The sequence below is a fragment of the Pempheris klunzingeri genome, chromosome 3 (genome assembly GCF_042242105.1).
Source record: "Pempheris klunzingeri isolate RE-2024b chromosome 3, fPemKlu1.hap1, whole genome shotgun sequence".
In the NCBI taxonomy this organism is placed as follows: Eukaryota; Metazoa; Chordata; class Actinopteri; order Acropomatiformes; family Pempheridae; genus Pempheris; species Pempheris klunzingeri.
In genome coordinates, this window is record NC_092014.1 from 3,335,624 (window position 1) to 3,348,530 (window position 12,907).

The 12,907-nt window shown below is 42.3% G+C and overlaps 2 protein-coding genes across 2 annotated transcripts in view; both read left to right on the plus strand.

The window, feature by feature from the left end:
* Nucleotides 1-4,023: 4,023 nt before the first annotated feature.
* On the plus strand, nucleotides 4,024-8,922 carry LOC139199041 (uncharacterized). The gene is made up of 5 exons (XM_070828049.1): nucleotides 4,024-4,126; nucleotides 7,231-7,587; nucleotides 7,721-7,930; nucleotides 8,073-8,426; nucleotides 8,669-8,922. The coding sequence occupies exons 1-5, from the start codon at nucleotides 4,060-4,062 to the stop codon at nucleotides 8,920-8,922; spliced, it is 1,242 nt and encodes a 413-aa protein (XP_070684150.1). The 5' UTR covers nucleotides 4,024-4,059.
* A 32-nt stretch (nucleotides 8,923-8,954) lies between these two features.
* The window catches only part of LOC139199044 (cell adhesion molecule CEACAM1-like), a 43,721-nt gene continuing 39,768 nt past the window's right edge, over nucleotides 8,955-12,907 (plus strand). The window contains exons 1-6 of the mRNA XM_070828052.1: nucleotides 8,955-8,982; nucleotides 9,635-9,862; nucleotides 10,005-10,358; nucleotides 10,451-10,675; nucleotides 11,222-11,485; nucleotides 12,594-12,848. Of these exons, the coding sequence (XP_070684153.1) occupies nucleotides 8,955-8,982; nucleotides 9,635-9,862; nucleotides 10,005-10,358; nucleotides 10,451-10,675; nucleotides 11,222-11,485; nucleotides 12,594-12,848 (1,354 nt within the window). The remainder of the gene's footprint in view (nucleotides 8,983-9,634; nucleotides 9,863-10,004; nucleotides 10,359-10,450; nucleotides 10,676-11,221; nucleotides 11,486-12,593; nucleotides 12,849-12,907) is intronic.

Genomic DNA, 12,907 nt, shown 5'->3' on the forward strand with positions numbered 1-12,907 from the left:
GCCAACCACAACGATCTGACAAGGTGTTTTTCTGTCCAGCCCCACATGCTTTTCAAGCTGAAGTAGTTTACTGTAACCAAGCGATGCACATTATTTGCTCCATAGCTCTTCTACCTCAAGTGCTGCAACAAGTGTCTCAGGTAATGTATGTCACATCGTCACATTTACATTTTAGTGCATTTATCAAGCTTCCTCAGCTGACTGGAGGAAACTTCAGAGAGAGACTCTCAGTTTACCACTTTTCTAGATTTTGATGTGTGATGAGATCTGTTTTTCACAACATGTCACTCTGTCCTTTTAGCTAAACAACACTTATCTTAAATAATGGATCAATATGTGTGTTTCTCTTGAGTGCCAAGCTGTGAAGTTCAGTCTGAGTTTGTGGTTATTAAATGGAAATTGGTGTAAAAAGTCATATGTTTGATGCCGGTAAATACAGCAACCTATGTTGTGAAGCAGCAGGGGGCGGGGGTGCTCTTTGCATTGACTGCACAGTACAATGAGAGAATTTCTCATGGACTAAAGCATTTATTAAGGCCTCAATGACTTTAGGATTTATACTGAAATGGTCCACCCCCTTACTCCAATCAGAATTATCCACCATCAAGTATTTAAAAAAGGAAATTCTCTGCTTTCCTCTAAAGTTGCCCCGGTACAATATGTTATAGGATCTTCAATACTAACATCAAGGTTAGCATTTGATGACATTATCATCATTGTGGTGGCATGCTAACATGCTAAGATAAGTACTGCCCGGCAGCTATTGGAGTAATGCTAACGTAGCATGTAACATAGCTTTACATGCTAAATGTCAGTTGACATGCTAACATTTGTGTAACTCAGTGGTACTCTGGAGTGTAATGCTGGCATGTTGATATGAGATCTGTGAGCGTTTTACAATGTTTTAGCTGCAGGCACAGCTGTGGAGTATCTGATAAAGCACGACTTGGGCTGATAAAAGAGTCTGTTCAGCCTAATAAAGCTTTAAAGGAGCTTTAAGGATTCAAGAATTTGAATGATGTCTTTTTCCAAAATGTTGGTCTGCCTGATTAAAACCTTGTGACACAACTAGCTCATTTTAAAAAGCTTGTTTTTTGTTATTACAAGGTAAGTTTGAAACACTTAAATGATTCTAATACTGTCCTAGATTACAACGAACCTGTCCTCACCACATTTTATGTAAAAGTTGATATGAAACGAAAAGTAATGCTGTGATGTATATTTAACATTTTAGTCTGTTTCATATCCCCCATAATGTTACTTAAAGGAGAAAAGGGTCCGGGTTCTTATGGGATACATATGTATATATATGCATGTGTATTTGTATAGAACTGCTCATGAGATAAAGTTCTTCATTCCTCTGCAGTTGGCCTTCACACCTGACCACACAGAGGAAATGAACTTTAATGTGCTACATCCTTCTAGGAAATCTATGATTGACATTTATAAACTTCAGTTGAACTGCAATCATGTTTACAGTTTGCACCTTTATGTTTGCTCCTTTCGCCTCTGATTGCGGTTTCTAATGCGCCTGTAATGTGTTGCAGTGGTGCAGAGCAGGTATGGGATGACCCACAGTTCTGCACAGATCTGTGCTGTGGGAGGATCAGCAGTGGACATGCACTGGATCTACAGACAGCCATCCACAGTGCAAAGGCAAGGCAAGGCAAATTTATATATATATATATATATATATACAGTGTTGCCTATAAAGTTGGAATACAATGTTTTTTACCTCTTCTCATGAAATGTGTATATCTTCTCAACTTTATTGATCAAACTCTTAGCCACAGTAAACAGTGATGTTTTAAGGCCTGATTTGAAACGCGCTGACAGTTTTAGCAGGCCGTAGGTGTTCAGGAAGCTTGTCCCACAGGTGGGGAGCAGAGAAACTAAAAGCTGCTTCACCTGGCTTGGTTCTGATTCTGGGAACGCTGAGTAGACCTGCACCAGATGACCTGAGGGCTCAGGATGCCCCAGACCTTATAAGTAAATCAGAAATGTTTTTGGGTCCAAGACCATGTATTGCTTTGTAAGCAAATAATGTATCCTTTGGCACCCTGGAAGTGTGTGTGAGAAGAAGACCTTAGAGTTAGACTTTCTTTATTGATCCCCCACAGGGGGAAATTCACGTTACAGCAGCAACAATAGAAAAAAGAAAAAGTAAAGAAAACAACAGTAGAAAATAAGCAATGGCAGATAAATATATGTTGTAATGATAAATAAATATTTACACTATGGACATAAAATGTACAAGTGTGGACAGGAATATGAAATTAATGGAATGATATGAATGAAAAACAGTGCCAATTAGGAACTATGTAGTGACTATGGACTGTTCCTCAGTGTGTTAACATCAGCCAGTGATGCTGATGTTGAAGAGTCTGATGGCTGATGGGAGGAATGACCTGCGGTAGCGTTCCTTCTTGCAGGGTGGATGCCTCAGCCTGCTGCTGAAGGAGCTGGGTGAGAGGGGTTGTCCATGATGGACTTGAGTTTTGTTAGTGTCCTCCTCTCACCCACCTCCTCTATGGAGTCCAGGGAGCAGTCCAGGACAGAAGCGGCCCTCCTGACCAGCCTGTTCAGTCTGCAGTCACTACATAGAGGACTGCAGACGCCACCACAGAGTCATAGAAAGTCCTGAGCAGAGTCCTGCACACTCCAAAGGACCTCAGTCTGCTCAGCAGGTGGAGACGACTTTGGCCCTTCTTGTACAGGACATCTGTGTTGTGAGACCAGTCCAGTTTGTTGTTGAGGTGAACACCCAGGTACTGGGTGCAGGTACCACCTGCACTTTAAGAACAAGACAGGAGAACCACTGGCGTACCTGGAGCCACTTTATCTGTCACAGGTTACAGTTTTCACTTTCTAAACACTGAACCACTGGGACATGATATTAATTGTTATGTATTTGCATGTGAATTGTGAATAGTAAAATTTACATCAACCCTTTTTACAGTGTACAAAAGTTGTCGTGTGGTACGTCCCCCCCCCCATGAGCTGGTGCAATGGATTGGATTTATCATCACCTCCAGACTGAAGACATGATGTTAAACAAGCAAAATACTGTAAGGACTGTAAGACCTCGGTTCACTGGAGCACGTGGCTGCGCTTTACCACCACCACTTCACACCCCACCCAGATTGCCAGTGAATAATTCACACTATTCACACAACATTAAACCCATCAGTTCTCACCTACTGACACTGTTTAGAATAAAGGCTTTAAACAAATGGAAACAAATCTGCCTTAGCAGTTTACACAGTAGACCTGGACCACGGTTCACTACCCACATTACACCTCTATCTCAGGGGCTTTATAATTTTCAGTTTTGTCATTACTTTTTATTTGGTTTTTAAGTTTTCAGTTCAGTTTCCAGAGAGTGGGTTCTCTAATTTAAAAGTTCTCAGTTTTGGTTTAGTTTTAATTAGTTTTCAGTATTAGTTTTAGTTGTTTTTTTATAGTTTAGAGGATATTGGTCAGGGGCAGAATTAGGAAGTTCAGTATTGTTATTACAATGGCTCCCAGTTATGTCGACATCTAATGATGTCTCAAACATTTACACCAACATTTCCTTACACTTGTGTTGATTGACAAAGATTAAAGCTAAAGAAGTAGTACACACTACAGTTTTTATTTTTATTTCACTTAACTATCATGTTAACACCTAGTTTTAGTTAACTATAATAGTCTAACTTCTAGATTTTATGTCCTAAAAGTGTCACTGCCAGACCACAAAATGTCTCTTGTACCGTCATTTTCATAAAATGTATTTTAAGGTCGTGCACGATTTGCTTAAGAACAGTAAGAATCATTTCTTCATTTCAGCGTGGGGATTTACAGTCATTCGCCTGCTCATGCATATTAATAATGTGAAGAGGAAGGAAGCCGGGGCTTTGAACAGCTTGATATCTGCGTACCAACCACAAAGACAGAAACGGTTTTCAAAGATCACATCCTTCTTTTATGATGTGCAAATGTTTACTGTCATTAACTGATATACAGTTTTTCTAATGTGTGGGATCTACGTGCTGGTGTGACTTAACCTGAGGAGCAGCTATGAGTTCAACAGCAGCAGCAGCAGCAGCAGCGAGTGGATTTGTTGTCTTCCTTCTGTCTGTACAAGGTACTGTACGTCTACATTTATATTCCAAGGCCGTCTGCACATTTCACATATTCAGAGCGAGGTGGTTTGTTTGAGTAAATAAAAAAGACTTGGTGTGGGATGTTAGGTTATGTGCGCCAGACATTCACTTCTCTTTCTTTAAATAGAAATCTTTGTTCTCTGTTTTTAACGCTGCTCATATATACCTTAACATTATACATTTTTACTCCTAACTTTTTACCCATTGAAGACATTAAAGCTACATTTGTGCTCTGAAGTAATGACTGTACAAACACAGAAAACAAAAATCCTCTAAATCATTTGTTAAATAAAAGAATTGCTCCGTTGAACCTTCGACATCATTCTGCATCCCCCAAACGCAACTTCAGCGAGCGCTTGAGTGCACTAGAGTAAATTTAGAGGCCATTAGCTTTCCGGTAGCACGGCTAACAGAAAATACAGAGTGAAAATAACATATCATATCATTTAGATCAGCAATGAGTCTAAAATGAGTGTATAATGTGGGAAGTGTTGCTTGCTGTAACAAAACCACAGAAGATGATTACCCAACTCTACAGTTTCCCTCAGGCCTGAGTGTTTTAGTATCCCTCAGTTCATTGGTTTGGTTTTCTGCTCTAAAACCACACTGTACACTGTCTGCCCAGCACAAAATGAGACCGCATCTAGTTGCAGAAGAGCCAGATATTTCCCTGGCAGAGACCAGACCAGAGTGAGTGAATACTACTTGGACTAAGATTTATCAGACAGCCAGAAACATGAATGCTAATGATGATCTGTCTCTCCTTGATGCGTAAATAAGCAACACCTCCGCCATAACTCGGCTCTTTGAGGAGACAAAATGTCCATGCTGTGTTTACAGCTTGTTACGCTGCCTCCAAGTGGCAAAACAAATTCAGATTTGTTTTACTAAGTGTTTTTATTCATCTTTAGGCATGAAAAACAAGCCTTTTTTTTTTTTTTTGCACTGCATATTTTATAGAGATATATTTACATGCCAGCATGCATTCTTGTAGAAATACGCATTTAACAAACAATAACCAAAACATGAATAACCAAAACACAGAAATATACGGTGCATCTTTGCACATCCTCAATGAGGTTGGATGGGGAGCGTCGCTGCACAGCTGTTTTCAGGTCTTTCCAGAGATATTCAATCGGATTCAAGTCCGGGCTCTGGCTGGACCACTCGAGGACATTCAGAGACTCCTTTGCCATCTTGGCTGTGTGCTGAGGGTCGTTGTCCTGTGGGAAGGTGAAGCTTTGCCCCAGTCTGAGATCCTGAGCACTCTGGAGCAGGTTTTCTTCCAGGATCTCTCTGTACTTTGCTGCATTCATCTTTCCCTCTATCCTGACTAGTCTCCCAGTTCCTGCCACTGAAAAACATCCCCACAGCATGATGCTGCCACCACCATGCTTCACCGTAGGGATGGTATTTGCCAGGTGATGAGCGGTGCCTGGTTTCCTCCAGACGTGACGCTTGGCTTTCAGGCCAAAGAGTTCAATCTTGGTTTCATCAGACCAGAGAATCTTGTTTCTCATGGTCTGAGAGTCATTTAGGTGCCTTTTGGCAAACTCCAAGCGGGCTGTCATGTGCCTTTTACTGAGGAGAGGCTTCCGTCTGGCCACTCTACCATAAAGGCCTGATTGGTGGAGTGCTGCAGAGATGGTTGTCCTTCTGGAAGGTTCTCCCATTTCCTCAGAGGAACGCTGGAGCTCTGTCAGAGTGACCATCGAGTTCTTGGTCACCTCCCTGACCAAGGCAGCCAGCTCTAGGAAGAGTCCTGGTGGTTCTGAACTTCTTACATTTACGAATGAAGGAGGCCACTGTGCTCTTCGGGACCTTCAATCGGGACAGACATTTTTCTGTACCCTTCCCCAGATCTGTGCCTCGATACAGTCCTGTCTCGGAGGTCTACAGACAATTCCTTTGACTTCATGCCTTGGTTTCTGCTCTGACATGCACTGTCAGCTGTGGGACCTTATATAGACAGGTGTGTGCCTTTCCAAATCAAGTCCAATCAATTGAATTTACCACAGGTGGACTCCAATCAAGTTGTACAAACATTTCAAGGACGATCAGAGGAAACAGGATGCACCTGAGCTCAATTTTGAGTTTCATAGCAAAGGGAGTGAATATTTATGTACGTGTGATTTATTTTTAATAAATGTGCAAAATTTTCTAAAAAACATTTTTCACTTTGTCATTATGAAGTATTGTGTGTAGAATTTAATCCATTTTGGAAAAAGGCTGTAACATAACCAAATGTTTTTCCACCTGTCAACATGTAGGATGTTCACACTACTCCCCAAGATCCTCCCGTGTGCACACTCCCAATGAACCATTAGGAGACTGAATGGTTTCTTGTCCACAATAACTATCAATCTATACCGGTGACTGGAATTGAACTCTGAATAGGGAATTTTACCTCAGTTGGTACATTACTTTCTGCAGAAGTGGCCAAAAATACGATTAAGGGAGTCTTACAGGAAATCATAACTCCGCATATCCAGACACAGATTTACTGCCAGATGGTGCAAATTCAGCAGATTTGAATTTTGGAAGCAAAATTCACTAAGAATCTGAATTTTATGTGTTTGTGTTGACTTTTGAAAGCCACCACCAGTGAAATGCTAAGAAAAATGATCTGATACGGTTTACCTCATTTCTTAACACGGCTATAATGGTGCTTCTCTCTCCTGAATAAGCCTCTTTGTGTTAAGAGACGCCTCGGTCTTCTACAGTCTCCATTCACACCCCAAAACTACACCCTTTTCAGCATCTTTTTATCCAGTGAATACTGTGTTAAAGTACACATTTTCAGTGCACTGCTGTTCCTTCAGCGTAGGATTTCCTGTCTCAGTCCTTTTAGGCTTCTTTGCATTATAGATTCTAATTTAAAACTAATTATTCCCATTTTTGAAGTTGGAGTACAAGAAAAGAATGAAGAGAATACAGAATATATCTTAAGCTATAGTATTAAGATAACGGAGACTGCAGTAAAAGTCTAAAATCAGACTAAAACAGAGATTTGTCAAGCTTGCCTCACTCCCCCCTGATGTTGTTCTGAGTCTGACTGTGGTTTCTGCTGTGCTCTGTGTTACAGTGATACAGGGTCAGAATGACTGGGGAGTGACCTTCACCTCTACTAACATCTGTGCCCTGAAAGGATCATCAGTGGAGCTACACTGCACCTACAGACACCCGTCCACAATGGATGGCCGTGTTGCTGTAGTTCAGAAAACATTCTGGTTTACTAAAATGGGAGGAAATGAACCAGTGGATCTGAGCACAGATGCAGAGTACGCAGGTCGTGTGCAGAACAGGTGTTATGAGAAGAGCTGCACTCTGAGAATCACAGACCTGAGAGAGAGCGACTCAACTGAGTACAAGTTCAGGTTCATAACAAACCAACAAGTTGGAAGGTTTACTGGTTCACCTGGAGTCACTTTGACAGTCACAGGTAACATTTTCATTCATATTTTACTAATTTCCAAATGTTCAACATCCAGAAAACAACAACATGAATGTATCATGTGTTTATTTCCATGTGTGTCGACAGTTTTGAGATTCCTGTTTCTTCTTCACAAATCCAGCTCTGCAGGTGAAGGAGACATCTTCTAATTCCAGGACTGCTCTTTCATGCCACAGTGATTGTCGTCTACCTGATAATCCTTCCTACGTCTGGTACAAGAATGGACAGAAAACTGAGAGAAAAACATCTTCTTACTCAGACTACATCAGTCCTGGAGACAGCTATGTCTGTGCTGTGGAAGGACATGAGGATTTCCACTCTCCTCCAGTGTGTGAGTTCTCCACAGTCTTCTACTAACATGACACCATCTAGTGGAGCCTTCTAACTACATGGATATTAAATATGGAGGCTCCGACTGTGACTCCTCAGCAGCTCTGGTTTAAAAATGATCATATAATTGTTTTATCTTTCAGGTGTCGGTGGACAAAGCTGCAACAGAGTGACTTACACTCACAGAAGCATCTGTGCCCCCAAAGGCTCTTCAGTGGACATTTCTTCCACATACAGCAGTTATAGATCTATCACATCAAAACTCTGGTTCAGGTCTGAACGTAGTCATCAGTGGGTTTATCAGTCACAGCCTGAGGACCTTAGTGAAGACCCCCAGTATGCAGGTCGTGTCCAGGTCCTTGAAACAGAGGGAGGACGCTCCACTCTGAGAATCACTGAGCTGACAGAGAGAGACTCAGCCCAGTATCACTTCAAATTCACAGCAGGAAGCTTTGACTGGAGGAGCAGTTTACCTGGAACAACTCTGACTGTCACAGGTACTGATGAACACAACCTGACGGAGACACACCAACACAGGAGATTTAAACACACCACACATGTTGATAATGATCAACCAGCATGTGTTTGTGTGATTACTGTTGTATAAAGACATAAATACACTTATCAATGCTCACTATTACTTCTAGGAAATGTAGCTTTGGTGTTGAGGTGTATGTACATCATCATTAATGTATTTTTTTAAAGCCGGTGATAATGTTTTTTCTTGTTTCATATCCAGCTCTGCAGGTGCAGGTGACCACAACAACACATCATCAGCTTTATACCGAGGCAGAGCTGAAGTGTAACAGCAGCTGCAGTCCAGCTGGTCGTCTTTCCTTCGTCTGGTTCAAGAATGGACAGAAAAACATGAGGGAGGAAACTTCTTCTTATAAAGACTACTTTTCTCCTGGAGACAGCTATGTCTGTGCTATGAGAGGACATGAGGATTTCCACTCTCCTCCAGTGTGTGAGTTCTCCACAGTCTTCTACTAACATGACACCATCTAGTGGAGCCTTCTAACTACATGGATATTAAATATGGAGGCTCCGACTGTGACTCCTCAGCAGCTCTGGTTTAAAAATGTTCATATAATTGTTTTATCTTTCAGGTGTCGGTGGACAAAGCTGCAACAGAGTGACTTACACTCACAGAAGCATCTGTGCCCTCAAAGGCTCTTCAGTGGACATTTCTTCCACATACAGCAGTTATAGATCGATCACATCAAAACTCTGGTTCAGTCCTGAACGTAGTCGTCAGTGGGTTTATCAGTCACAGCCTGAGGACCTTAGTGAAGACCCCCAGTATGCAGGTCGTGTTCAGGTCCTTGAAACAGAGGGAGGACGCTCCACTCTGAGAATCACTGAGCTGACAGAGAGAGACTCAGCCCAGTATCACTTCAAATTCACAGCAAGAAGCTTTGACTGGAGGAGCAGTTTACCTGGAACAACTCTGACTGTCACAGGTACTGATGAACACAACCTGATGGAGACACACCAACACAGGAGATTTAAACACACCACACATGTTGATAATGATCAACCAGCATGTGTTTGTGTGATTACTGTTGTATAAAGACATAAATACACTTATCAATGCTCACTATTACTTCTAGGAAATGTAGCTTTGGTGTTGAGGTGTATGTACATCATCATTAATTTATTTTTTTAAAGCCGCTGATAATGTTTTTTCTTGTTTCATATCCAGCTCTGCAGGTGCAGGTGACCACAGCAACACATCATCAGCATTATACCGAGGCAGAGCTGAAGTGTCACAGCAGCTGCAGTCCAGCTGGTCGTCTTTCCTTCGTCTGGTTCAAGAATGGACAGAGAATCATGACGGAGGGAACTTCTTCTTATAAACACTACTTTTATCCTGGAGACAGCTATGTCTGTGCTGTGGAAGGACATGAGGATTCCCACTCTCCTCCAGTGTGTGAGTTCTCCACAGTCTTCTACTAACATGACACCATCTAGTGGAGCCTTCTAACTACATGGATATTAAATATGGAGGCTCCGACTGTGACTCCTCAGCAGCTCTGGTTTAAAAATGCTCATATAATTGTTTTATCTTTCAGGTGTCGGTGGACAAAGCTGCAACAGAGTGACTTACACTCAGAGAAGCATCTGTGCCCCCAAAGGCTCTTCAGTGGACATTTCTTCCACATACAGCAGTTCTGGATCGATCACATCAAAACTCTGGTTCAGTCCTGAACGTAGTCGTCAGTGGGTTTATCAGTCACAGCCTGAGGACCTTAGTGAAGACCCCCAGTATGCAGGTCGTGTTCAGGTCCTTGAAACAGAGGGAGGACGCTCCACTCTGAGAATCACTGAGCTGACAGAGAGAGACTCAGCCCAGTATCACTTCAAATTCACAGCAGGAAGCTTTGACTGGAGGAGCAGTTTACCTGGAACAACTCTGACTGTCACAGGTACTGATGAACACAGCCTGATGGAGGCACACCAACACATGCATGGCTTTGTGTTTGCGAATGATTATTGACATTTCTGTTTTGTTATCCAGCTCTGCAGGTGCAGGTGACCACAACAACACATCATCAGCTTTATACCGAGGCAGAGCTGAAGTGTCACAGCAGCTGCAGTCCAGCTGGTCGTCTTTCCTACGTCTGGTTCAAGAATGGACAGAGAATCATGAGGGAGGAAACTTCTTATAAAGACAACTTTTATCCTGGAGACAAGATCTCCTGTGCTTTTAAAGGACGTGAGGATTATCGCTCCCCTTCAGTGTGTGAGTTTACTTCACTGTGTCTGCTACAAATTCTTTTAACTAAATTGCATAATTTTACACCTTCGGGCTGCAGAATGATGTCTAAATGAGACTGGAAAGTTTAAATGGGAAATGTGTCTGTGGTGCGAACAACATCAGCAGACAAATGTGACAACTACACACTGCTTTTTTTGTGAGAGGTCACAAATTTAAAAAGGTTGGAAAGCACTGATTTAATCTTTAATGATGTGTTGTATCTTATACAAAGCTTAATATATTCTCCTTCTTGCATATTATACATACATCCATCAATTAAAAAGTAAATGTAATGGAGTAAAATATAGAATATTTTCCTCTGAAATATGGGGGATTACAAGTATAAAGTAGCATAAATTGGAAATACTCAAGTAAATTATCTCAAAATAACTGCTCTCTAACTAACTAGCTACCTAACCTGGGGCAGCTCCAGGATCAGCCTCTGTGACAAATGCTGGGGATAATCTAAAATAGCAGGTTGTCTATAACACATTCTTATCTTAATATAACACATGTTCATATCTCCCCCAGATGCTCCAAAGCCTTTCTCTGTATCAGTGAACTCCTCTGAAATCATGGAGGGCAGCTCAGTCAATCTGACCTGCAGAAGTGATGCCAACCCAGCAGCTAATTATACCTGGTACAAGGATGGAGATCCCGACCTTAAACCTCTGAGTGAAGATCCACATCTTGTCCTCACCTCGGTCCAGTCCTCCAACTCTGGAAAGTATTACTGCATAGCTGAGAACGCGCTGGGGAGGAGGACATCTGAAAGCATCTCTGTCGACGTGAGATGTGAGTGAAACGGCTTGTTTAAAAATAACAAGCAGCTTGAATCTGTCCAGTGTTTGCAGGAGAAGAGTTTACTGATCATGTGACTGCTTTCTTCAGCTCTAGTCTAGTCTAAAATGCTCCTACACAGCTATTCAATTCAAATGCCATCATGTGCTACTGCAGTAACACACCCTCAGTTAAGAATAATCTCTGTTAACATACTGTATCTCCCCTGGATGCCCCTCAGTCCTCTTCTGTGTCAGTGAGGCCCTCTGGTGAAATCATGGAGGGCAGTTCAGTGACTCGCCATCAGTTCATGCCCTCCACTCCACCGAGGGGTGAAAGGGTGAACTTGTTCTGGATGCACTCTATAATCTGTAATGTTATGGTTTTGGCGATCTATTTTATTCACAAGTTGTTGCTCACATTCTCGCTACTCAAGCGTAATCTTCCCTCTCAGCAAAGCATGTCAGTTACGCTGACACAAAAAGCGTTTTACTTCCCCTTCTCACACACCAGGAGTGGAACTATATGCACTTCACAACCCTGTGGTCAACAGTAGGACCGCATGAGCACACTCATGGCATTTCAGATAAGGACAGAACAAAGCAAACACACAAACAAACTACATTATGGCTCCAACACATACGTAAGGGCAGTGTCTCTCCACACCAAGCCATGAGAATGACACTGAACCCCAACTTGCTCCTGGCTTCAGTGTGTGAATGAGTATGAGAGAATAGTCTCCTCCTAATTAGATTCCTCCTGTATGAATGATGTGTGAATGGGTGAATGAGGATGTCATGTAAAGCGGTTTGAGTAGTTGAAATAACTAGAAAGGCGCTATACAAATACAGCCCGAGCCCGAGAAAATGACAGTGCACTTGTGTCTGCCAAACCTTGGCTCACAAACTGTGGAGAAATAACGCTTTGGAGAGTCAGTAGCGGTCAATAAAGGGGACACCTGTGGTTTCATGTACACATCTGTAATGTTTATCTGTCTACTATGTTATTATAGCCTGCTCGCTGGCTGTGCAGGGGCGACAACAGCCTTGAAATAATTGTATTGCTCATGACAGTCCATGCCTGTGAACAAAGAATCATTAGTTGTTTCTCTTTTGTCCTCCAGACCCTCCAAAGCTTCCCTCTGTGTCAGCCTCTGGTGATATAGTGGAGGGCAGCTCAGTCAATCTGACCTGCTGCAGTGACGCTAACCCAGCAGCTACCTACACCTGGCACAAGGAGAACAGAACGCTTCCTGTAGGATCAGCAGGTAATCATCACTTCACCTCCATCCGCTCTGAGGACAGCGGGATCTACTACTGCAAGGCTGAGAATCAGTATGCCCCGATCAACTCCACATCTGTCCACATAGACGTCCAGTGTGAGTACAAAACATCAGCAAATCACTTTGTTTGTGAAGCAGAATCACAAGAGTTTTAA